This window comes from Fusarium solani, assembly GCF_023522795.1.
Source record: "Fusarium solani strain SB1 chromosome Unknown bctg00000008, whole genome shotgun sequence".
NCBI lineage: Eukaryota > Fungi > Ascomycota > Sordariomycetes > Hypocreales > Nectriaceae > Fusarium > Fusarium solani.
This window is the reverse complement of record NW_027072148.1, coordinates 81,323-105,765: the sequence shown is the minus strand read 5'-3', so window position 1 is coordinate 105,765 and position 24,443 is coordinate 81,323. Positions and strand designations below refer to the sequence as shown.

General features: G+C 50.7%; 9 protein-coding genes across 9 annotated transcripts; 7 read left to right on the top strand and 2 right to left on the bottom strand.

Annotated features, from left to right (window-relative positions):
- Nucleotides 1-641: 641 nt before the first annotated feature.
- MRS44_012039 (uncharacterized protein) lies at nt 642-1,349 on the top strand (the record flags this gene model as incomplete). Its single annotated transcript, XM_065618656.1, has 1 exon — nt 642-1,349. One exon carries the CDS (start codon nt 642-644, stop codon nt 1,347-1,349), a length of 708 nt encoding a protein of 235 aa, XP_065474728.1.
- A 68-nt stretch (nt 1,350-1,417) lies between these two features.
- MRS44_012038 (uncharacterized protein) lies at nt 1,418-2,030 on the top strand (the record flags this gene model as incomplete). Its single annotated transcript, XM_046278546.2, has 2 exons — nt 1,418-1,698; nt 1,745-2,030. The coding sequence occupies 2 exons, from the start codon at nt 1,418-1,420 to the stop codon at nt 2,028-2,030; spliced, it is 567 nt and encodes a 188-aa protein (XP_046133515.2).
- Nucleotides 2,031-2,065: 35 nt separating this feature from the next.
- MRS44_012037 (uncharacterized protein) lies at nt 2,066-3,917 on the bottom strand (the record flags this gene model as incomplete). Its single annotated transcript, XM_046284068.1, has 8 exons — nt 2,066-2,382; nt 2,439-2,550; nt 2,606-2,693; nt 2,742-2,851; nt 2,904-3,058; nt 3,106-3,460; nt 3,522-3,610; nt 3,662-3,917. 8 exons carry the CDS (start codon nt 3,915-3,917, stop codon nt 2,066-2,068), a joined length of 1,482 nt encoding a protein of 493 aa, XP_046133516.1.
- Nucleotides 3,918-4,754: 837 nt separating this feature from the next.
- Nucleotides 4,755-7,104, top strand: MRS44_012036 (uncharacterized protein; the record flags this gene model as incomplete). Its single annotated transcript, XM_065618655.1, has 6 exons — nt 4,755-4,843; nt 4,901-5,044; nt 5,245-5,283; nt 5,331-5,521; nt 5,955-6,454; nt 6,508-7,104. 6 exons carry the CDS (start codon nt 4,755-4,757, stop codon nt 7,102-7,104), a joined length of 1,560 nt encoding a protein of 519 aa, XP_065474727.1.
- A 421-nt stretch (nt 7,105-7,525) lies between these two features.
- MRS44_012035 (uncharacterized protein) lies at nt 7,526-8,193 on the top strand (the record flags this gene model as incomplete). The annotated part of the gene is made up of 2 exons (XM_065618654.1): nt 7,526-8,002; nt 8,053-8,193. 2 exons carry the CDS (start codon nt 7,526-7,528, stop codon nt 8,191-8,193), a joined length of 618 nt encoding a protein of 205 aa, XP_065474726.1.
- A 420-nt stretch (nt 8,194-8,613) lies between these two features.
- MRS44_012034 (uncharacterized protein) lies at nt 8,614-9,454 on the top strand (the record flags this gene model as incomplete). The annotated part of the gene is made up of 2 exons (XM_046281176.1): nt 8,614-9,039; nt 9,122-9,454. The coding sequence occupies 2 exons, from the start codon at nt 8,614-8,616 to the stop codon at nt 9,452-9,454; spliced, it is 759 nt and encodes a 252-aa protein (XP_046133519.1).
- Nucleotides 9,455-11,165: 1,711 nt separating this feature from the next.
- Nucleotides 11,166-13,029, top strand: MRS44_012033 (uncharacterized protein; the record flags this gene model as incomplete). The annotated part of the gene is made up of 4 exons (XM_046269584.2): nt 11,166-11,521; nt 11,573-11,689; nt 11,748-12,351; nt 12,406-13,029. The coding sequence occupies 4 exons, from the start codon at nt 11,166-11,168 to the stop codon at nt 13,027-13,029; spliced, it is 1,701 nt and encodes a 566-aa protein (XP_046133520.1).
- Nucleotides 13,030-13,342: 313 nt separating this feature from the next.
- Nucleotides 13,343-17,460, bottom strand: MRS44_012032 (uncharacterized protein; the record flags this gene model as incomplete). The annotated part of the gene is made up of 10 exons (XM_065618653.1): nt 13,343-13,376; nt 13,428-13,847; nt 13,901-14,038; nt 14,091-14,128; nt 14,202-14,356; nt 14,410-14,451; nt 14,516-14,606; nt 14,682-14,714; nt 15,372-16,535; nt 16,594-17,460. 10 exons carry the CDS (start codon nt 17,458-17,460, stop codon nt 13,343-13,345), a joined length of 2,982 nt encoding a protein of 993 aa, XP_065474725.1.
- Nucleotides 17,461-18,652: 1,192 nt separating this feature from the next.
- MRS44_012031 (uncharacterized protein) lies at nt 18,653-23,295 on the top strand (the record flags this gene model as incomplete). Its single annotated transcript, XM_065618652.1, has 11 exons — nt 18,653-20,783; nt 20,838-21,226; nt 21,284-22,066; nt 22,122-22,365; nt 22,478-22,496; nt 22,546-22,564; nt 22,699-22,767; nt 22,824-22,957; nt 23,007-23,037; nt 23,086-23,148; nt 23,200-23,295. The coding sequence occupies 11 exons, from the start codon at nt 18,653-18,655 to the stop codon at nt 23,293-23,295; spliced, it is 3,978 nt and encodes a 1,325-aa protein (XP_065474724.1).
- Nucleotides 23,296-24,443: the final 1,148 nt, after the last annotated feature.

Sequence of the window (24,443 nt, the reverse complement as noted above, 5' to 3'; positions counted from 1 at the left end):
TCAGGCTCACCAAATACCCCAAAGTAATAAATCAACCAACCCGGGCAGATGAGGTAAGATCGCAGGCTTTCCAGCCTCTCCATCTGACACTCCCGGCTTGACTAGTGCTTATTACCTTGCATAGCTCGTCTCACTCCTTGCAATCAACGTATCAACCGAGCAAATTGATCATTGCTGTGGATCCAATCAATACGGATCAAGCCTTGTTTGCCGTTAGGCGATGCGACTTGGTACGCTCCAAGTTAGACCCTAGACAGTGGCTGAGAGCCCTAGACGCGAAACTCACCGGCCCGGAGACAAGCATAGGTATTGAAAAGGTGGGAAATTAATAGAGAGCGGTCCATATCTCGCGCGTCTTCTTTTGATCTCCGCTCTTTTTGACCTCCACGATGCCCAATTGTCGCAACCCGACCCCAGACAGCGTCGTTACCATGGCTCGACGCAAAGTGCTTATGCTCACAAATTGTGAGCTTGGGCAGGCAAATATTTTTATTGCAACATCTCACGCTCTGCTCGAGCAAGATCCGAACGTCGAGCTTCACATCGCGTCATTCCCGCAGCTCTAAAAGACCCTGAACCTGGCGTTGGCGAAAGATGGACGACAATCCCCCATCAACTTCCACTCGTTCCCTGGCCGCACCATGTTCGAGTGTCTAAACAGTAGTCAAGACCCTTCGAACCACATGTTCTCGGTGTCTCTACTGAAGCCGGGATTATGGAATGCACCTCAAGCGATACGGTTCATCACGACATGGGCTTTTCTGTGCTGGACGCCTGAGGAGTTCACAGCCATCTTCAACAAGACTTGCACCCTTATTGAGACTTTGGAGCCCGATATCGTTCTTGTCGACCCCATCTTCTCACCAGGTATCACAGCGGGGAAGCACATGAAGGGTCGTGTCTCGAAAGCATTTACCTTCACCATCTTCTCTCCCAACTCCATGAAGGACTACGTACACCACCTTGAGCCTCGTGGCGCGCCGTTCTGGAAATGGGCTGTTGTGGGATCTGGAATTCCCATGCCTGTCCCATGGTTCTATGTCCCTCTCAACATCTATCTTCTCTTTCGCTTGATCGTAATCATGGCGGGGGACAACCACAAACCAACGATGACAACCAAGGTCAGAGAGCTCACAAATATTCCGCAACTCGAGATCGTTGAGAATTTGTCGATGCTTCATACCGGCCTTGACGGCATTGATCGGGTTCTCATTAGCGGCCGTCCCGAGATCGATTTTCCCTGCCTGGACCTGGGGGGCCTCCAAAAGCGTATATGGACAGGATTTTTGGATGTGGACCTATTCTTCGACCACTGGAGGATATTAATGGCGATTTGGCGGCTTGGCTGAGTCGTGGTCCTGTTATTTACATCAATCTCGGCACTCACTGTCTGACATCCGAAACTGAGGCTGTTGAAATGGCGCGTTCGCTCAAGAATCTCATCGACAGAGCATCTTCAAAGCAGAAACTTCCTAGACTCCAAGTTCTGTGGAAACTCAAGAAGGATTTGAAGCGCAGCGGGGACTTTGATGTTGGGCCTGGCTCGGCAGTTCACACAGTGCTGAGCAACGAGATAGACAAGGACCGAGTCCGGATCGTGAATTGGGTTGCTTCTGAGCCGAGTTCGATTCTTGAGACTGGAAATGTGGTGTGTGCAGTCAGCCACGGCGGTGCTAATTCTTACAATGAAGTAGTGTGGTAAGTCTCCCTTCCCACGAGTGACTTCATATGCTGGTTTCTTTAGTTCTGGTGTTCCTCAGGTTGTTCTTCCTTGTTGGTTCGACTGCTATGACTTTGCTTCCAAGGCCGAGCTCTTAGGCATTGGACGATGGGGAAGCAAGAAGGGCTGTCCACGATGGATCGAGTCAGAGCTCACAGAAGCACTCATCGATGTAGCTCTTGACAACAATGCCGAGTACACAGCCAAGTCAAGGTCACTGGCAGAGCTTTGTGGAAGAAACGGAGGTGGAAGAGCTACAGCTGCGGACGAGATTTTGCGACTAATAGATGACCAAGTTGGCCACAGCTAGGTTTGTTGTATTTTCGGCTTTAATGTAGCCTATATCTAGAACCATCGAGCATGGCTGCGCTTTCCCTTCTTCTTCTCGGGAGGATAAACAACAATGCGATCAAGATCCGCGCCCTTGTAATCGAAGCCGTTATGCAGACCTCCAACAGTGATGGTGTTCTTGCCCTTCTTCAGAGGCAGAAGGAGAGGAGTGGACAAGATGATTCCCTTGTGGGTATCCTTCTGATAGAGCGTGTGGACCTTGTCAGTCTCGCCGTTGACGACGACGCTGCTGATGCGGCGGATCTGCCAAGTGCCGTTGATGCGATCGGGTGCGCCCATGGGCTGGTCACCGAAGCCCATATCGTCAATGTCTAGAAGAATGTTGTTAGAGAGGCAGCTAGAATAGGTAGTACAAGGTGCCACTAACTCTGATGATAAAAGGAGACCCATTGGTCTTGGCCCTCCCCATTCACGGTAAAAGTGATGGTGCTATCATTTCCATAGATACCTGTCGCGATAACATGTTCGCTTCCAAAGGTCTATGAATCAACCTATTAGCGTCTTCTATGTTTTTTGCAACATAGTGTAACCTACAGCTTCTTGGAGATGAGCACCTCCAGCCAGCTTTGCCTGCTTCGAGATGTATGTCTTTCCCTTGACGGGCTTCCATTCACCGGTTTTACTGCAAAACGGTTAGCATACGCATTTTTGTGTCCTTCTAGTTACATACACGTTAAGATCGTAAATGTCATGCCAAACAACCTTGAGGCTGCGGTCGTCCTCGTCAATCTCAATGGGCAGCCAAACATTGCGGCTCTCCCAGAGTGAGAGCAAATCCCACTATACCAAGTCAGTTTACAGATCGTAACAAGACAATGAAGTGGGGATATACCTGGTCGGCCATGTAGAGGTAAGTAGTCTTCTTTGTACCCTTGATTCTCCAAGAGAAACCAGATTGAGTGCTGAAAGTTCGAGTGTAGGCGGGTGAGACGAAGAAGGGCTGTGACCAAGGGCCCTCAAGTTTGTCGGCTCGCATAGCCACAACATCTAAAGCGGTGAGTGTCTGCATGTGCATCGAAAACTTTGGCACTCACTGTTAGGGCGGTAGCCTGTCTTGTGGCTCATCAAAGTCCAGTAGCTCTTGTCGGTCTGGATAATGGTAGGCGCCTCAAAGTCGTACTTGTTGAAGCGGTAGGTGACCTCCTCAACCTCTGTGAGGTCTTTGTTGAACTTGCTGATGTAAACGTCGCGGCCCTCGACACGATCGCCATTGGAGTAGAGGGAATACGACTCTCCCGTCTTGTAATCGGTAAAGGCACCAAAATCCTGAGACCAGTTCCCGAGAGGGGCGGCAGCGTGGTCAAACTTGTATGGCCCGGCGATCTTGCCGGAAGTAGCAAGTCCCTGGAGGAGCAGGCTATACTTGCTATCATCGGCGTGCCACCACATCTAATGGGGTTAGCAAATGGGCTTTTCACAGTTATGGGCCGGACGCTAGGGTTTCTCGTACATGATATTTGCCCGTTTCTTCGCTGTACAAGACCTTAGGGCGTTGGATGACGCTGTGGGGGGAGATATAAGGGTGGTCCTCGACAGGCTCTATAAAGATGTCAATGATATTTCTCAGTGGGGATAAAACATGTCACATACTCAAAGCGAGGCCGTGCGATGTCCACGTGGCGAGATCATCGGAGCTGTAGACAGAGATGCCGCCACCCTCCTCCTGGCCTTGGGTCTTGTGTTCACCAAACCAGTAGAATCTACCGCTCTCCTGGTCAACACAAAGCCCTCCCGCATGAGCGTTGAAGATGTTGCCATCAGTGTCGAGCCATCTAGCGCCGGGAACGATCCACTTGGCACTTGCGCAGGCGGCAAAGACCAGTGTGGCCAAGAGATTCACAGCCATGTTGACAAAGGTAGACCGGGGACCAAATGAGGAATACGAGAGATAAGTGGCGAGTATTCTGGGGCTCATGAGACAGAAAAGCCCGTCTAATTTATAGCATCATTCGGTACATCTTGACCCGATGATGGACAGGTCAAACGGTGCCCATGTCTTAGTCTGGCAGTTACTCCGCCTCTCAATGCTCAATTGCGCCAACCTTGCATAATGACAGTGCCAAGGCTCGTGCTCTTTGACCGCAAAGCGTGATGTATGCGGGGATTCGACGGATAAATAACAAGACGACCAACAGTCGTGGTGTGGTTCCTGGTATTACGCCGATCCCCCGCCGGTTTGGGGGCGATGCGCTTCAATCAAGTCCCTCGGCTGTTTCCAGTGCGACCTTAACCCCACAATGAGCGGCTGACCCCGGTAGAATTAAGGTTAGGAGGTGTTATAGCAGGCAGGGGGAGCAAGCCGCCTGATCATCATGCTTGAGTCGCTCGCTATATCTGATGTTTTTGTCGGTAGCTCGGGTTTATTGTATCCGTTGGGGGTATGAACTTGGAGCTCCCCGGAAAGAGACGTGTGCAGGTTGCCCCATCAGGCAAACATTTAAGACAGGAGCAAAGACTTGAATCACAAGCTGTGCACAAGTTCGTATGTTCATACATTGATCGATGGCAATCTGAGACTTCTGGGGCTCTGGAGAGCATACCAACATGGCGATGTGGGGGGCATCAGGAGAGTGGGAAAACACCAATGATGAATTGGACAACAAATATGCAATTTGTCGTCGGACAATCGTTTTTCCTAGCTCAGCTTAACTAGAGCAACCGTGGACTCTCGCTTGGTGCTGACATGATGACATCTATGTTTTCAATTGCGTGGTCATGCCAGCTGCTCCAGGGAGGCCAAGCAAGGCTTGTGGCACTTGCAAAAAACAAAAGGTACTGGCTGTCACGCCATCCAATGAAGTTCTCACACTAACACTAGGATAACCCTAGATTCGCTGCTCTGGTGAGCGGCCACGTTGTCGACGCTGCACTCGGCTCAACCATAGATGCATTTACAGCGAAACCACCAATCATGACCAAGCTGTCCGAAACCAACGAGAACCCAGACCTTTGGCGTTATTATCGAACCAACAGGTGACTCATTCGGCTAGATCAGAAGGCCGTTGTTTGAAGCCCAAGGTTCTTCCGAGCCATCCGAATGAAGAATCTTATCACGGTATACCGGTCTCTCTCATAACAAGATTAGTCGAAGAATACTTTGGCAATGTATATCAATCGGACTTGCTACTTCATAAACCGACTTTCCTCGAAACACTTACAGCACGTAATGTCAGATCTCACGTCCTTCTAAGCATCTGCGCTTGGGGAGCAAAGTAAGCCGGACCCCAATTTTGTTTCGCGGCTAACATTGGTCACTCAGCTTCTATCGCGATGAAACTGGTAGATTCATCCTTAAGGACCAGGGTTTCATGATTGAATGGGCCAAAAAGGCCGGTATACTGGTGTTCCAGGAGGCCGAGGAGCTCCACGAGGACAATCTCGTCACGTTCTTCAATCTTGCCTTGTTTTGGCACAGCCAGGGCTCGTGGAGGGTCAGTTATCTTCACAAAGGTACAGCTTGTCTCACATAATCATGGCATCGGGCATGTCTCATGTTACAATAGGCAACGCGTGTCAGCTGATCCATATTATTGGTCTCGGGTCGCCAAGATCGCGAAACGCGGGACTACTAACCTCGGAGATAAGACGAAGGCGACTTTGGGCTTGCTATCTGATGCATTGCTTCAGCTCAGAAAAACTGTTTCGATTTAATTCAATCGCAGATATTCAGGCTTTGGCTTTGCCATGGCCGGAACCAGATTTCCGGCAAGGTGCCTCAAAAGCTCCCTCTTCATACTTAAACTCAAAAGGAAGCAGCAGAAGCATCTTTGCTGAGTTGATCCGAGGGTTGACTCTTTGGTAAGAAATATGTCACCGTTTCAGCCAAGTAAAATTAATCATTCTCTTGCAAGGTGCGATGTTGTCTCTGCTGTCAAAACTCCAGAAGTTGGCATGGATAGCAAAATTGCAGACATTTGCACCATTGAGAATAAACTATCGGCTTGGTGGGAGGCGGCGCAGCCAGACTTTAAGTTGGATCCCCACGATATGAGGGGCGTTGAGCAGAAAGAATTCTCTGTAATTTTGCTGACCAACCTCGTCTACCACCAGTCTCTTTGCGCTCTCCATGCCTCTATAGTTCCTCTCTTCTGTTGGACTAAAGGAGATGGGAGTTGGTCATCCGCTCGGCAGTTATCGGCCCAAACTGCTTTCGAGCATGCTGGCATAGTCTCCGAACTCATCAACAGTGTCCTATCGAAGAGCACCCGGCTCAGTGCGATGCTAAGTTATGTTGCTTACGCAGCATATTGTAGCTGTGCAATACATATCCCATTCTTGTGGTGTTCCCAACCAACCATCAGAGAGAGGGCCTACGCCAATGTTGGGGCGAACGTCAGAATGATGCAGGCCATGAGCCCGTACTGGAAGCTTGCCTCGCTGCTGGTAAGTCCGCTGGGCCGGTGGTAATGACCAAGAAAGACTGAAGCGTGTGGCAGGAAATATACGCCCGGTGCCTGTATGATATCCACCAGCGAAACCCGCCCGTCGTCAGCAATGAGCCCAAGCATGCCGATATCTCTGAGTTTACCAGCTTCAAAGTCGACGCTTCCCTGGCTAGGCCCTCTATCTTGGAGTTTACTGGGGTTTTGCGGTCGAGTGAAGGGGGGTACATGCGGCCAGGAGAGGAAAGTAATACGCTTAGGGTCGAGAGTGATGATGTGGGTGATGGACTATCATCTACGCCGTTCTTCGTGACAGAGCAGTTACCCGAGACGATGGCAAAGAATACCGAAGAACTGGAGACCGGTCCACGACCATCTTCAGACGCTCAGAGGAGCTTGGATTGCATGAGACCGCAAAGTCCCAGTCTTCAACAAGAAGCAACTGAACCGAACAGGCTCCAAAATCTGGCGGAACGCCAGCAAGTCGATGCAGTTGCCAGTGAATGGCCAACTTTGGATGTGTTCAACTCTCTTTTTGACGCTGAAATGGCCAATTTCTTTCCGGACACTATGAGCATTGACCCTTCGCTTCTGGACACAGAACCGTTGACGTGGGACTTTTTGGACATGCCAGCAGAGAAGGGCGACTGATGTGTAGCTAGATAAATCATAAAAGGGCCGAAGATGAAGCCGAAGACAGCTATAATACGAGATGGCAACTAGCCTTATGAGTTCTTTTGGGTTCTCAGATGGAACCACGCGTCATCAACCATTTGACAAGCTTCAAAAAGCTATTTGTCAAGCGCATCATGATCTGACTACTGTCGGTGAGAGCCAATTCCCGTGTCGGTTAATGAGCTGATTGGTTAGCAACTATACCAAACCTGGTGGGACCGGAAAATGCCTCGGGAGATAGCTCCCATAAAGGAAAGGTGCCTCGGCTTCAAGAATATAAGTATGGAGTCGATGTCTTCGCTCTTAACTAGGACTATATAATCGAAACTCCGGCCGGGCTGTGACCTTTTAGTCCTTGTCTTCAGAATCCCTCCAGTTGTCCAAAATCACTTTCAGTATGCCCCTTGTCATCCACCACCTTCACGTCTCCCAGTCTGAGCGGATCCCCTGGCTGTGCGAGGAGTTGGGCATCGCATATGAGCTCAAGACCTACGACAGAGCTCCGCTCTTGGCGCCGCCAGAATACAAGGCACTACACTTTATGGGAGCCGCGCCCGTTGTCCAAGACGGCGAATTGACTTTGGCGGAAAGCTGCGCCTGCATCGAATATATTTGCCACAAGTACGGCAATGGGAAGCTGTTTCTGAAACCCGCCGACCCAGCTTATGCAGACTTTTTGTACTGGTGGCACTGGGCTGATGGAACTTTTCAACCTGGACTGGGTCGCACAATGACTACTCGAGCAGCCGGGCTGGACGTCGACCACCCGCTCATGGTCATCTCCCGGGACAGGTTCAATCGGACCTTGGATGCCCTGGAAAAGAGACTGGGCGATAATGAATGGCTCGCAGGTCACGAGTTTACTGTGGCAGATGTAATGGTGGTGTTCTCCCTCACAACGATGAGATACTTTACTCCGTACAGCTTGGGGAGTATCCAAATGTGCTGAGCTACCTTCAACGTGTGGGAGGTCGAGAAGCATTTCAAAAGGCCATGAAAAATTGTGACCCTGAGATGGAGTTGGCTCTGGGAGCTGAGCCTCCGAAGAGTAATTTCGTGGTCTAACTAGATTTCTGATTGAGGGGAGACCATGCGGAGGTGGCAACAGGCATTCTAGGAGGTAGCACATGATCAAAAGTCTCAACTCATATCCACCCAATCATTTTTTCTTTAGAGATAAGAAAAATATGTCTTTTATCCTACTGGAGCAGTATTATGTTTCAAATATGAAGCGATCTGATGATTCTCAAAAACGCCAACCCGGCAACTACCGCCCAGCCCCCAACGCAGGGTCCAGGTCAGCACAGCTCTCAACACCGTGCATAGTTTAACCATGACGTATCAAGACGGATTTAGGGCTGACGTGGGATTCATCAGAAGCATTGATCTTAAAAAGACGACACCCAACTCTTAATCCAATTCTTGTTCCTCATTCTCTATCTTTCAACATTGCTATTCTTCGTAACCAACCACCTGCCACCAACCATGTCTAACCCAGAAAAGCCCACTATTGTTTTGGTGCATGGAGCTTGGCATCTCCCTAGCCACTATACAATGCTGAAAGACAAGTTGACAGAGAGGGGTTTCACCGTCATCCAGCCTAGAAACGCGTCTGTTGGACAGGTTTCCGACATCAAAGGAAAGACTCACCTGGACGATGTTGCAGCTATTCACGAAGCCATGGAATCTCCTCTGAACGACGGAAAGGAAATAATTGTTGTATGCCACAGCTATGGCGGTATTCCTGGATCTGCAGCTGTCGAGGGCTACCAGATCCATGAGAGAAGGGACAAGGGCTTGAAGGGAGGTATCAAGCACATCGTTTACGTCGCATCGTTTGCTTTGCCAGCCAGGGGTCTATCGTTGAAAACGGCGATCGGCGGAACGTATGGACCTTTCATGGACCGAACAGTAAGTGGCGTCCCTTGCCCAAGTGGGCTGCCAACGTCGCTAGCCTTGGGAAGTTGAGAGGAATGAGATCTAACTCTACCAGGATGATTACCTTTCGCTGAATGAGACTGCCAAGAACACATTTTATCACGATATCAAGTCGGAGCTGGCGGACCGAATGCTCGCCAATTGCGTATACCAAAGCACAGCAAGCTTTGAGACGCCCTCCCAGTTTGTTGCCACGGACATTGCGGTTCCAAAAACTTACGTGGCCTGCGAAAATGACCGAGCTATTCCGATTGAGGGCCAGCTTGCAATGGCAGGGGCCATGGGCGACACGGTGAAGATCGAACGACTTGCCGCTGGGCATAGCCCTTATTTGGATCCGGGGTTTCTATCCAGGCTGGTTGAAATTATTGATGGCATCGATGCTTAGAATCGATTGTGGAGATTGCCCGCTTGAGTGATGTGTTTAGGGTGGCAGCAGCTGTCCAGCGTTAAGCAACCCAGCAGCGGCATCAGATAATCACAGATAATACAACTGATTATTTATTTTTAGCATTGGACGATGGCCAAGTACAAGCATGGACTCATGGGGTCACTTCATCGTAGCCTGCAACGATAGTGCATCATGATTCAGCCTGACTCGCTGAACTACCCCTCATGGATGAGCACGTGGCGCGATCTTGACACTGAGACTAATCTCGAGGCTTTCGATCGTGGTGGTATGAGCTAAGATGCCCCAAGATCTTGCCACTTGTTGAGTAGTCCCCTCTTAGGGGAAGCAAAGGCGGCATCTTGTCTGCAAGATTCGTTTCTTCACCTTTGACTTTCTATAGCGGCAGCCATGGAAATATAATATCCGGGTTGCGGTGTTTTACGATTGGGTTTTGATGCTGTCACGTGCTGTTGATAAATGCGGCTTTTGTTGTTGTGGCTGATGGCGTTTGATGATAAGAGCGGAAAAAAAGCAAGGTACCAAGGAATTGTATGAATTGACCCCTGCTCTGGCTGTGTAAAGGAGCCTCTATCCAAGTATTGAAATACTAGCTTTGATACAGGCACATCTCAACTGATCAGCTGGGACCATCCTCTTGGGTAATAAGCCAAGACGCCAAGGATTTCTAGGTTTCGCCAACAACGTCTGGCAGCTGACATGTTGCTTCTCGAAGACCCCGAGACGCCAAGGCGTTCTCGATGGGAGAAGCAGATGAACTAGAAAACTCTAACCTGGAATTGTCGCCCCAGGAGCCTGAGTGAGAGAGGTGCAGCAACGCCATGGCCTCTTCCGTCAAGATTCTGAGAGGCTTGTGCGTGGTCCCCGCCACACGAGGGCACTGGTCGGTCGATAGCTAATCTGGAGCGTGCATCTCACTGGCTAGAGCGCTGTGGCTGGATTAAAATTAGGTTCCGGCGTCACCCGCTGCACTGTAACCAACCGTTCACGCGGTGGCGCTGCCATGGCGCACAGCGATGCAGTTCATGACTATCTCGCATTGCATCTCGGGGCAGAGACGATGATGGCTCTATCCATGACAGGCTCAATCCATGACAGGCTCAAAGGCGTTTGGGTCTCGAGAGCCCCGACGCGTCACGGTATACGAGCGTGCGTGATGTGGCCGATCCCAATCCTGCGAGGCAACCGATTGGACAGCCTTTATCGCACCCACCGCTAGCTGCGGAGAAATGCGCAAAAGGGCATTGCATCGACAGACGCAGAGGCCAATCACTGCAGCCTGGAGGAATCTATGTAAGACGAAACACTGGACAAGGACCCCAGAAAAGGAAGGTCGCACATGAATCACCTCCGAGGTCGAAATATATTCGACACTGGAGCCCCCGGCGAGGCGGAACTTTTGTCCCCACACTGTCCCTCATTGGGCAGTGCGATACAAAGGTCCTCACTATGCGTGCTGCCGACTTTGCCGGCGTTGCTTCGCCCGACGAAAAGTGGTCCAAACATGAGATCTTCGTCCCTCTCAACGTGCCGTGATCCGCTGTCGTGACATCAGCTTGCAGATGACGCGAGCGAGATAGATTACATGAGCCATGATTGACAACCGAAATGCTCTTCTATAAAGAGCCTCGAGACTTGGCTCGGTAACCGCTTCTCTTGGCATGATCACGCTGCCATAACTCTCTCCGTCATGCAGTTCAAGTTGTTTGGCGCTCTTCTTGCCTTTGGGACACTGTCCCAGGCAGCTTTCAACCGGGGTGCCCTGAATGCCTTTAATAAGGAGCATCCCCGTCGCTATGATCAGAAGCGCGCCCCTGTTCCTCCCTCTGCCCCAGTTCTGGAGACCAGAAGCAAGTCCAAGTTCCTCAACAAGCACACCGAGAAGTTTGTCGTCAATGGATCTGCCATTCCGGAGGTAGCTTTTGACATTGGAGAGTCATATGCCGGTCTGCTGCCAATCTCTAAAGACCCTGATGAGTCCAGAGAACTGTACTTTTGGTTCTTTCCCAGCACCAACCCTCATGCCGGTGATGAAGTGGTTATCTGGTAAACTCACCTTCAGCACATCTGAAATAACACGCTAACCATGTCTCCAAGGCTCAACGGAGGTCCGGGCTGCAGTTCTCTGAGTGGCTTGTTGACTGAGAACGGCCCTTTTCTTTGGCAAGATGGCACCTTGGCCCCTACTCCAAACTCGTACAGCTGGACAAACCTGTGAGATTTATCCTCGATTGACAGACCTTTTACAGTAAAAACTGACAAATCAATTCAGGACCAATGTCATCTGGATTGAGCAGCCTGTCGGTGTCGGTTACAGCCAAGGGAAGCCCAACATCACCAACGAGGTTGAGCTTGGCCTTCAGTTCATTGGCTTCTGGCGGAACTTTATCGAGGCATTTGAGCTTCAAGGAGCTACGACTTACATTACTGGAGAGTCGTATGCTGGCTACTATGTCCCATACATCGCCGACGCCTTCATTACGGCCAATGACGACACATACTACAAGCTGGGCGGTGTCGCCATCAATGATCCCATCATCGGAGACGGCACCCTGCAGCAACAGGCCGTCATCTATCCATACATTGAGTACTGGCAGAACCTCATCAACCTCAACCAGACAGCCCTGAACGCCCTTCGGTGGACCCATGAGCACTGCAACTTTTCCACTTACATCGACCACTACGGGACTTTCCCACCTCCCAAGGGACCGTTCCCAGTCCTCCCTGACCCATACGCTGATACTTCGGGCAATTACACTTGCGATATTTTCGACTATGCCTACGGCGCTGCCCTTGATTCCAACCCCTGCTTCAACATTTACCACATCACCGACACTTGCCCTCACACTTATGCACAGTTGGGCATTGTGAATCAGGTAGGTAGCTCCCCAACAGATCTGCGAGCAACTATACTGACGTGAACTACCTAGGGCGACTACGCTCCCCCCGGCGCACAGGTCTACTTCAACCGCACAGATGTCAAGAAGGCTCTCAACGCACCGCAGGTTGATTGGTACCAGTGCACTCCCAATAATGTCTTTGGCAAAGGTGATCCTAATTCGAATGCTTCCGACACTTCTCTTGCGCCAGCACAGAACAATGTCCTCCGCCGCGTGATCGAACACACCAACAACACCATCATTGGCGTTGGACGTCTTGACTTCCTCTTGCCTCCCAACGGCACACTTTTTGCGCTACAGAACGCCACCTGGAACGGCAAGCAGGGCTTTCAAAAGTATCCCCAAGACAAGCAGTTTTACGTGCCTTTCCACCCAGAGTACAATGGTGGAAGACTGAGCGAAGCGGGCACCGTCGGACAATGGGGACATGAGCGTGGCTTGACCTACTATGAGGTTCAGTTGGCGGGCCATGAGCTGCCTGGATACACCGCGGGAGCCGGTTACCGGGTGTTGGAGTTGTTGCTGGGACGTATCAAGAACTTGGGTACCATTGAGAACTTTACCACACAGAAGGGACATTTCCAGGGCAAGGGAGGGTCTGGCCTTCGGCCCCCGGCGAACCCTCTGCACATTCCACAGGGACATGGCTACTAATGAATAGTTGGTTGGTATGAATAGAGATTAGATAGATGACATTGAGATGTTTATATGATCCGATTCAATCTCTAAACGGTAAATAACTGTAGATAGACAACCCATATACGGGAGGTTTGAACTGGGGCTTGCATGACAAGAAGACTCTATGCAGCAAGAATTTGACTAGATTTGAATTCGACTGAAAGAATGACAAAATTGCTGGTATGTCTGGACTTCAGCAATCAAGGAAAGTTGTCTGGGGGGGTCGGAGTCAATTGCATCAACGGTAGTGCCATTGGGTCTAACCCTTGAAGTCACTCGCAATGTCATATTAGACTTGAGGCTTTCGTCCATAAACCGAACGGCTATGAATCAGTGAGCAATGATGAAAAAGGATGAGGGGATTATGCACATACACCTGTGAGTAGGCATGGATTTCCGGGTTATTCAAGTCCTTTCTCACGTCCACGAGAAAGAGACTGACCTCTTCGGTTGACCACCCTAGGACTCGTGTGAATGGTGCGAGTGTAGCAGACTCGAGAACCTGACTTGCGTTTTGGTTGTTCCACGCCCCGAGTTCTTTGTACTTCTTCTCTTTGGGCCATCGGTTTATCGGCCACTTGAAACGCGTTTCGACAACGTCGATGAACCCAACCTGCTTCATGATTGTTGCAAGTTGGTCGGTCGGTTGGAATGATCGGCCCAGTTTTACAGCTGCCTCTCCCAGGAGAGTACACCATCTAGACAGCGCATGGTCATCAGACAGAGTACCATCATCGGATGCGTAAAAGCCATCCATCTCTTGTAGTTCAACGTAACCGCCCGGGGTGAGGTTCCTAACAAGGTCAGTATGGCAAATCAAAAACACCATCCTCGAAGGAGTGCCTACTGGAACATCTTTTGCAAATACTCGATCCAGTTTTGAATACTAAAGTTCATCATTCGACTGTGAATATAATCAAAGGGTTCGGAATAGTTCCATTCCTCGTCAATATCGTCAACGAGAAATTGAACGTTTGGGGGAACGCTGGTTGAAGGTGTCAGCTATAGAGAAGAAGAGAGGCAAGTGGCCACCTTACAAACTCGGCTGGATAGGAGACAGATCGACTCCGATGATCTATAAATTTGGAAAGAATTAGCTATGTCGTTCCAGCCCTGGGTCGAGCTCCAAGCTAAGTCCGTCCGCATACCTCGGCCTCAGGATGCTCATCACCGAAATCTATTGCCCAGAGTCCTGTGCCTGTTCCTAGGTCAAGGACTCGTGCAGGCTTGGCATCGGGAAGATTTGGAGGCGAGAGGCCCAGCTTGTTATCAAAAGTCAGGAGAAACATATGGTGTTGTAGGTCTAGATAGAGTCTGAGCGTGCCATCTTTCCAAGAGGGGGGTGCACGAGAATACCTAGCCTCTCATTCTCCAACTCGTCATTCGGAAGGTTGTATTCTGGGTTTGGTAACGAGGTAGTTAGATTTAACTGTACAGTTAGTTTCTGTTATAAGCTGCTTACTTCCATCCTTGTATCGATGATAGGTTCTTCCGTTTTCTTGTCGATAGTCGATGATGGAGCTTCTGAGACTTTCGGTCGAAGACGCCGTATCCTGTTACCCAAGCCAGTGTCAATGGAACGAGGTTCAATAAAACATGATAAAAAGGCGAGAAGAAGTTATGCCTACATCTCCCAACGCCGAGTCCTGGTCGTATGCCACCTAGGTTCAAGGTTAGAGCTTGTTCATCTGATGCCAACGAGGTGAAATGAACATCATCAGGAGCATCAACAGAGTTTCTCCCCGTCATTATGACTGTCTTGAGTATAAGTTGTGTCTAGGTACGGGCTGTATGTTGCTTGGGTGTTCAAATATGATACAGCATACAAGCTGTGTTAGGCCACAATATCCCTCATCCAGAAAAATGGGCGACGTCCAGTTTTTAAACCTCAGCTGCTTGGCATCACGCTGCAACTGGGGCCAATCAAGTTTCAAGAAGCTTTTGTTCTCTCTTTTCTCATCAGATGCTTTGCAAGGATGTTGGACCAACAATCACATCACCCAGGCTCTCGGTTGGCTGCCAAGTGACCCCGATTGCCGCCTTGTTGGCACTTGTCAAAAGGGACCATAACACGCATTGAATGAGGCAGTCGATTATACAACGTACAACAGTGGATTCTATTAGTTCTCAAACACCAAACCCTACACTCTTTCTCTCAATCGTTACCTGCACACGCCACCGCAACTCTCCCTGCCTTTGCCTCCTAGATCCCAGTGTTGAATTGACTCCCGACAGTCCGACTTCACCTTGTCATTCTCCCCGATGAGATTTCAGTGCTTCGCCCTCACTCTACCCTAGCTATATGTTTCCTCACAAACCAAGACTCCCGAGTCCGTCGTTGTATCGATGTCCATATCAACATCCTCTTCCGGGCTTTTGGCCCCGCTATGAGCCTTGCCCTTGCCTTGCCCTGTCTTGCCACCGGGAGTCAAAGTCCCTTGAGCCACCTCCTTCGCTCCGGTGCTTGAATCGAGACTGGCGTCAAGTTTGCCGTTACATCCAGTGTTGTTCCCCTGAGAGGTAGCAGCCCCCCCACCTTGTCGTTTTGCGTCATTCTTGTTCTTACTCTTGCCCTCCTTCGTCTTCTTCTTCTTCGTGTTGTTGTTGTTGTTGTTGTTGTTGTTGTTTCCGGGACAGTGGGCTTGATCCTTGAGCACTTTCGCCTCAGAAGTGCTCTTCTCCTGAGGCTTGGTACCTTCACTACCTTCTGCCCGTTCCTGGGTTTCGTCCCTTGCCAAAGCAGCCGTCTTGCCTGTCTTCTTTCTCCGGTTCCACCAGTTCTCCTTCTTCTTCTTCTTCTTCTTCTCAGCGTTGGCTGTACCAGAACCCGACCCTGAAACTGGAACTCGGAATTCTGCGCTCCCCTGGGAATCGGCCATCATGTAGTCGGCCATGTCCATGTCTGTATCGGTGGTGGGCTGGGATTCTGCAACTGGACCACCATTTCCGTGATGGCCTTGAGCCACGGCACTCTCATGCGAAGCAGCAGCATCTGTGTCCATCATACTCATGTCTCCCAACCTGTCAGGCGTGCCAGAGCGTGGCTCATTTGCAGTCTGCTTGCTTGTAGTGGCTGTGGAAGCTGTGACTGGGGGATGGTACTGCAGGATCGAGGTTTGCCGTGGATCCTTACGTACACGTGCGGATTTGGGAGGCCTGCCTCGCGGGTTCTTGGGGGCTGTCTGTTTTTTCGCTGCGCTTGCCGTGGAGGGAGTCGTGGAGGGAGTCGTGCTCGTGAGAGTAGTTTCCGATACCCTTTGGCGTTTCTGAGGCTCTTGCTCGCTGGTTTCGGGCCCTGGATTGGCCTGTTTCTTCGAAGGTGAGGATGGGTCCTCGGAATTCACCCAGCGTGCCCAGAAAGGGCCAACTTTGCGATGGTAGCTGGCCTTGGAGTGCTCTCTCTGCGATCTTTTGTCTGTGCAACGATGATCCCAGGCTGCATGGGGCCCCATGCAATTGCAACACCGGAGCTTGTCACCTGACTGACAACTGGCAGTGCTGTGTTGTCCTGAGCAACGTCCACATCGAAACTGGCCGTACCCGCAGACTTCCTTGAAGTGACCGGGCGTGTTGCATTTGTAACAGAACATCGGGGTACCTTGTTGAGGAAATGGTCTGGGGATATGTCGTCAGTGCGTTTGTCTTGGGGCGCAGTGTTGAAGTAGCTGACATGGCTTTGAACATCGTGAATCTTATCTTGATAGACATTCGGCAAATGAGCAGGGCGGTCTGGAGGGAGGTGGTCTCTATGAGGAACCTATGGAAGCTAACCCTGACCTGAATGTCGGATTGTTGGGTGTAATGCCTGAAAAACGTTGTCCAGTCAGGGAACGTCCCCCTGTTCTGGTCCTTGTCGAAGTCCTCGACAAGGACTTGATACTTGCGTTGAAGCATAAAACAATTGGGTGAAAACGAGATGGCCTCGCTGATTCGTGAAGAGCTGTTACGAATCTCATACTCGGCCTGGTAGGAACTGACAATAAGCAATAACGATGCGCAGCGATCGTATATCATTCGACCATTGGAGCCGAGGACTGGAGAGCTGGGCTTGGGTATATATCGGATGCTTTTGATTTGTAGATAGGGCCCACCGAGCTTCTGAAGAGCATCCCGAATACCTTCCACTCCAAGTCTGGCCACCAGCTCCTCATCCGAGGCCAATCTGAGCATGTACCGCACATCCACGCACTCATATTCGTCGAGCTCTGGGGCTGCGGGAAGTCTCAGGCTGAGTTCCTTCAACTGGGCTTTAATTCTCCTAAGTTCTTCCAGGACCGTTTGCTCCGTTCTCTCCGCGTACAGACTAGAGAACCGGGGCTCTTCGGTACTGGCAGAGACGTCCCTAGATCCATTGCGGTGACTGGGTCTATGGTTGGCCGCCCCTTGTGCGGTTGGAGGGGCAGACATTGTGAGACGGAGAAGGGAGGGAGGGAGGTTTGAAAATAGATAGAATGTGTGTGATAGGTGTGATTGGCAATACAGAGGCATAAAAATGATGCTTTAGAGAGGTCTGCTGTGCTCACGATATGTAGGAGCCAAATTTAACTCTCCTAGTGTTCTTGGTCCCGCAACGTACCTGAGTGAAACACCAACATCTGGACCAGACGGCGTGCTCCGAACTTTGTCAGATCAGTGCTCAACTCCACCCTAATAGTCTGTCAAAATGTAATAACTGTCTGTCATACTTTCTGCGGAAATTGGTCGTTTGCTCAAGAGACATTTCGGAGGCTGCTAACCAAAGTTGGCATGTTGGTAATCAAGCTGGGCCGACCTTCGGGAAATGGGCAACCCGGTCGTGCGGAAGGCTACTCCGCAGTGCATTGACAATTACGGAACAGGGCTGAAGATGGAATAGACAACAATATGGAGTCTCCGACGGGGGCCTGGAGCCAGTTAGCTTAGAGATGGAGCGCACTAAGTGGACTCAATTAACCTCTATATTAAGTAGACTATCGATATTGTGCGTTAGAAAAAGCTATATGGCGAAATCTAGACCGTTGAGTTCTTTTAGGTTTACAAACCGAAACGAGGAGGGTTATCAATCCATCACACATGGATCATAGACCTGTTCTAGACTTGATATCATACGCAACTAAGAAGAAACTTGGCCGTTCAAGCCCTGGGGATTTCACGTATTAGGCTTTAATGCCGTAATGTTTTGATAACGGTCTTTTGCTATCATGGCCAATGAATTGTTTCGGAGTCATCATCGATGATAATAGAAAAGAAAAGACTTCTCGGCGATATCCGTGAGTTCCGAGGTGACTCGTATTGTTGTTGACTAAGAGAAGGTATGGTTGAGGTAAGAGGAGTCGCTGATCCGGCTGTCATTGTTCCCTCTTCCAACATCTCTTCTTTTGGCGAACACACTGCAACTTTCCTACATTTGTCCTCTCAACATTGGACACTCTGTCTACCGCTTGTCGACAACCGCCTGCACTTCCACTCAGCCCACCTTTGCCTGCCACCCCACCTCGTTGTTCTTCCTTTGCGGCAGCTGCCCCGAGATATTCATCGGGCGGGGCGGTTGCCGCAACCCTTGATTCTTTCGGTTCAGAGCTCAACCTTGCGTCTTTGTGTGGTTTGAGAGATTGTCACGATGGCCAGACTCAAGGGCCGCGAACGAACCTCGCAGCAGACGAGGTTGAAGGATCACAAGGTGCAAGCCATGTGGGACTCCAACTTGGCCATCCTGCAAGTCAACGTGAAGGACACTCCTGAGCGGCTGCGTCCCATCTTTGAGCACGCATTGAACACACGGGGACGCGTTCCTGACATCATAGCGGTTCAGGATCCTCCTTTGAAGGTTCCGTGGCTGAACTGTCACCCCTACAATGTGGACTTCCGCTCCGAGAGACCGCTTCTCGAAGGTGACAATCCTGATGAGCAAAAGGATGCTACAAAGCACGTGCCCCTGGCTAAAGTGTGCTTCTATGTTCACCAGTCCATCCCAAAGGAACGATGGAGTGTGGTATACCATGAGAAGGACAACAACAACCTGGCTGCCACGCTGCACCTATCAACCCCGGTGGGCCAGGTGGCCATTCACAACATCTACAACCGGAAAAAGAAGGCAAATATTGACCAGTTCATTGAGGATACGACAATTTCTCGGCGCGACATCATCGTGGGTGACTTCAACCTTCACCATCCGCAGTGGTCTGGTCGGCTCCTCAAGCCATGGTCCAACTGTTCCAAGGCCAATCGCCTGCATGAAGGTATGCTTGGGGCCGAGATGCGATGCGTCACGAAACCCGGGACGATCACATACACGCGTAGAGAGAGTGTCCATGACGAAGTGTCATGCATTGACCTCACATTCATCAGTGAGGAAATGGCCCCTCGTTTTTTGAGCTGCGCCGTCCAAAAGATTGCCTCTTGGAAACGGTCTGATCATCGTCCAATCCAGACATTGTTGAACATTGGGGTCTTCAGAGACGAGACAAAACGTTTCCTCTGGAAGAAGACCCCGAAGGAACGGTACCTGGCCGCCATAGCCGATGCCCTAAAACGACTTCAATTCCCCAAGCCCAAGACGCGTGAGCAACTCGATGCACTCGCCGCCGCAATCCGCGATGTCCTCCTCAACACCATCCAAGAATACGTGCCGACACGTTTAGCGTTCCCGTTGAAACCGCCGGTCAGGCCTCCGAGCGCTGCCGCGCGATCAGTGCTGCAAACCGAAGGGCTTCCCACAGTCACGCCCAAGCCACAAAAAGGTCGCAGATGGACTCGGTACTGGAATCGATGGCGTCACAAAGTCATCGGAGGTGGCCACAAGAACAGGAAGGACAGCTGGCGTCGTTTCGTGCCTAAACAGGCCGATACCATACGTGGTGTGTATCAGATGTCCAGGATCGCCAAGCGAGTGTGCCAACCCAAGGACAAGGCTCGCATCCCGACGCTCAAGTCCAACGGCGTCACTTACTCGACCGAAGATGAGAAGGGATCCTGCTTGAGGAACAGCATGTGGCCTGAAACCAGCGATGGCGAGTCTGCGCCCGATCTTCAGCCTCCCGACCTGGGCCCGTCTTGGATGGAGCACCACGCCGACCAATCCTTGACGGAAGAGGAAGTGGACCGGATTATCCGGGACTTGCCAACCTGCAAGGCCGCAGGAAACGACGGAATCGCCAACGAAGCTCTCAAGATGGCCCGCGTCCAGCTCGTTCCCATCCTCACCATATTCTTCCAAGCCTGCCTCGAGCTCTCCCACCACCCCGACATCTTCAAACACGCCATCACTGTCATTCTCCCCAAGGAAGACAAGAAGACGTATAGCGAACCAAAGAGTTGGCGGCCCATTGCGCTTCTACCGGCTCTGGGGAAGTTGCTAGAGAAGATCCTGGCGGATCGTCTCAGGGATCTGGCCATGACACACAACCTCCTCCCCGGCTCACAGTATGGCGCTGCTGGAAAATCGACCTCCCACGCCGTCCAAGACCTTCTTCATCCTGTCTATGAAGCTTGGACAAGGAAGACGAGGAGGAGGGTCAGGAGAAAGATGGTGAGGATGATGAGAAGAGCAACATTGATGGGCCTCGACATCTCGGCTGCCTTCGACAACATTCCAAGGGCAAAGCTCCTCGAAATCTTGGTTCACAAGCGCTTGCCCAGGTGGATCATCATGTTCGTCTGGTCATTTCTTTCCAACCGCAGCACAGTCCTGAAGATGCCCGGCAGCACTACCGACTCATTCTTTGTGAATATTGGCATCCCGCAGGGCTCTCGTACGCATCCTAGCCCTCCTTCTTCCGCAGCACTTTAGCTAACAAAGAGTCTAGCGCTTTCACCCATTCTGTTCCTCTTCTTCGCGGCACCTATTCTCGAGCAGATCAACAAGACAACCAGCAACAGCGTCAGCATCTACGCATTTGCCTATGTGGATGACACCTACCTGCTGGCAGTCTCGAACTCATACGCCGACAACTGCAAAAGGTTGGAGCAGGTCCACGACGACATCCTCAGCTGGGCTGGGCCAGCCGGTGTTGCATTTTCGCCACAAAAGTACAACGTGATGCACTTCAAGCATCCTAGGAGCAAGGATCCTGACTGCAAACTTCTTCCAAAGATCACCGGACTCGATAACCCAACCGAGTGCCTCAAAACCAAGATGAAGATTCTTGGAGTCACCGTGGACCACCAATTGAGGTGGGGCGACCACATTGAACAGGTAAGCCACACTAGTCTGGCTGCATTTGACCATCTTTGAGCTGACGGCCGATCTTAGATCGAGAAGAAGGTCAACAAGCAGTTGAAGTACCTGCGGCGCATATCAGGGAGCATCTGGGGTCTGAACCTCAAAGCTGCTCGGCAAATCTACCTGACCAAGATCCGCCCTACCATCTCTTATGCTTGTGCTGCATGGTTTGTCTTCAGCCCTAACCAGAGGCTGAACTGGGCACTGAACGGCAAAAACATCGCACGGCTGGAGCGACTACAGTACAGCTGCCTCAGGAAAGTTTCTGGTGCACTTGGCAACTGCAGCGCCCGCGTTCTTGAGAAAGAGCTCAACATTGAGCACATCTGTGCCTATCTTTACCGGCTCATGCTATCTCGCCGGGCCAAGTCACTGCAAGTGCTGGATCGCCCCCCATATGTTAGCCCCGTTCATGTGTCCCCCAAGTCCCCCATCTTGGCCGCTCATCCGTGCCAACTCCTTGACCGGGAAGCACAGGATTTATGTGCCAGCGCCTGGCAGCGAGTTGCGCGAAACCTGGGCGGCGATGCAAAGAAGTTGGCGGCCAAGTGGCTTGACCCAAAGACACGGAAAGACGCCATCACCAAGTGCGCGAAGCGGGACGCTGCCAAGAGAAGCGCCGAACTCTGGAACGACTACCGCCGGAAGCGAGCAATGAAGCATCCCGAGCGTCAATTTCCTCGAGCCCTGGTTGAAGATTGGGATCCCAAGAACTTCCAATACTACAAGGGCTTGACTCGTGCTCAAAGCACCATGCTGCTACAATGCAGGACCGAGTTTATTGGGCTGAACCACTTTCTTCATGGAAGAAAGGTACGTATCCTTCATGGGTGGAGGAGAATACCCACATCTGACCTTGTCTTCTCAGCTGGCGACTTCTGCCGCCTGTTCATGCGGACACCCCAAACAAACCGTCTTCCACATGTTTGTACAATGTGAAGACTTGAGGGCCGCGAGGATCCAGCTGAGATCAAGGCTAGGACACACCGACTTCAAGAGGTTGATGACAGAAGAGGGTGCTGTCGTGTCTGACTGGGCCATTACCTTCTTCAATCTCAGCCAGTTTGTGTGGCCTCGCCTGGATTCTCAATTCAGGACCCAAACGGACGAACGTACAACCTCCCGCTGAGGGAGGACATTATTGTTGAAATTACTGTTGAAATTACTGTCATTCGCAGTAGGTACAGCCCCTGACCTGAGGTTCCATCTCTAACGATCCCGCAGCATTCACACGAGCCAAGATGTACGCATCATGCATTTGACCGGATGGGTTTGATCAATTGAACCTATAGACTTCCATCTGCCGCCGAGGTAAGCGCCCTATGCTCCCCTTGGAGATTTTCCCGTATCAGCTTGCTTAACAAGTCAGTTTTAGTCCGGCGCCGAGCCCCGGCGCCGACACTTTTTAGGTTTGGTAGGTACAGTAGCGACGCGCCGCACCAAAGCAAGTCAGCTCTGACATTGATCTCATCAGCAGAACTCCGACGCCGACTCCAGGAACCGATCCCTCCGAAGTATGTTCCGAGGCTCCCACTTCGGATTCGATGTTGTTTTTGCTCATTCGTGATAGACCTATGACGCCGATAACCTCCATTTCCCAACAGTGAGAGATTCGCCACTTTCCATCCCCTTGTACAGACACCCTAACCCAGGCTCACCGCAGCAGTTGCGCCTGCAGCTACGTGGCCAGATCCTGGCTGGCCAGTATGATCCCCTCCCATGGTCCAAACTACATGTTGTGTTGCTAATCAAGGTCAAGCAGCAAGACTTCTTCGATCTTCTCAGTAAGACCCTACATCATTGATACACAAACCCATCTAACCAAATGCCAGTTTGGCGTTGCGGAAGGTGTTGACGCTGATGACGAGAGTCATGAGCCACGCCTCGTACGGGTGGTAAGTAGCACCTCGAGATTGGAAAGATATATTTCTTAACTTGCAATCTAGCGTGTTGTTGTTGTCTCTCAAGCCATTGAGGAAACCGATTTCCTTCTGGGCGAGATGCCTGCGTTTCTTCAGCTTCCTTTTGAGGGCCTTCAATAAAGAAAGCTCTTCTCTAACGAAGTTGAATCGACCATCTGTATCATAACCAGGTGGAAAGAGGCCAGGCAGAAGAAGAAGAAGGTTGCAGCCGAAGATCGCGAGTTGTTAGTAAATCTCTTTTGCTTTTAGCTCAATGCCGATACTTACTTTCTCTAGCAACCTGAACCTTTCGTTTGGTAGGCCGCGTGCCCACCGCAACGCTCCGAATGGCTCCGTACGATATCATCTCTCGTAGCCTATTATGGGTGCTTTTCGCGCCCCTGCGAAGCTTGCGGACCTCTTCGGCAAGGTCATCCTGGTCATATAGGAAGGCATGCCGATAGGCATTGGCCGCGCTGCTTTGATCCGCTGGTTGAAGGTCTTTGCGGAAAGGTAAGCATTGCTTGATTTCTGATCTCATTGATAACTTATTAATGGATAAAAAGCAGCCATCGCGATCTCGTTGGTGTGTTGTTGATCAGTTGGCCGGTCGCAGATTGGTTGACTGGTTGGTTGTGGTTGTTGTTGGTTGTGGTTGAACCTCCTCTCACGAGGATAACGGAAGCGGTGAGTCCACGTTTCCAATCTACCTTCTTTTCATCGAGATTAATATTGACTTTCAGTGATCCTTCAAGATTTTGACCTCTTCAAGTGGTTGAGAATTGCAAGGATGATTGGAAGGTTGACGTCGGAGGGGAGCTGCTACGCGAAGGGGTTAGTATGTGCCGCCTGTCTAATTTGCAAACTTAAATGCTAATGTCTAACCCTTTTGAAAGGATTTTAACCACTTCAGCTGGTCAAGATGCAAGCTGTTCATTATGAATAGAGCTAGTTTCAGCGCGTCATTGAAGCTATCGATGATTGTGTGGATAAACCTTATTGATTTGAGCCCATTGAGACCTCAGGCTTTGGGTATAGAGCCTTTATTGTTGAAATTACTGAGATATTGATTGAGATACTTTGATCCCTATTTTGGGTGGCATAAAGTGATAGAATAATAAATTATGATACCCCATAAACTTATCGCGCTCTCTTATGCATCTTGTCTCGTTGTGCTGGTGATGCTGTGTGACCTCTGGACCTCTGGTTCAAGGTTTTAACCACAGTTCCATCCATGACTCATACCCCCCGCCCGCAGCACCATCTTGGGCGCCCCATTCAACTATAAA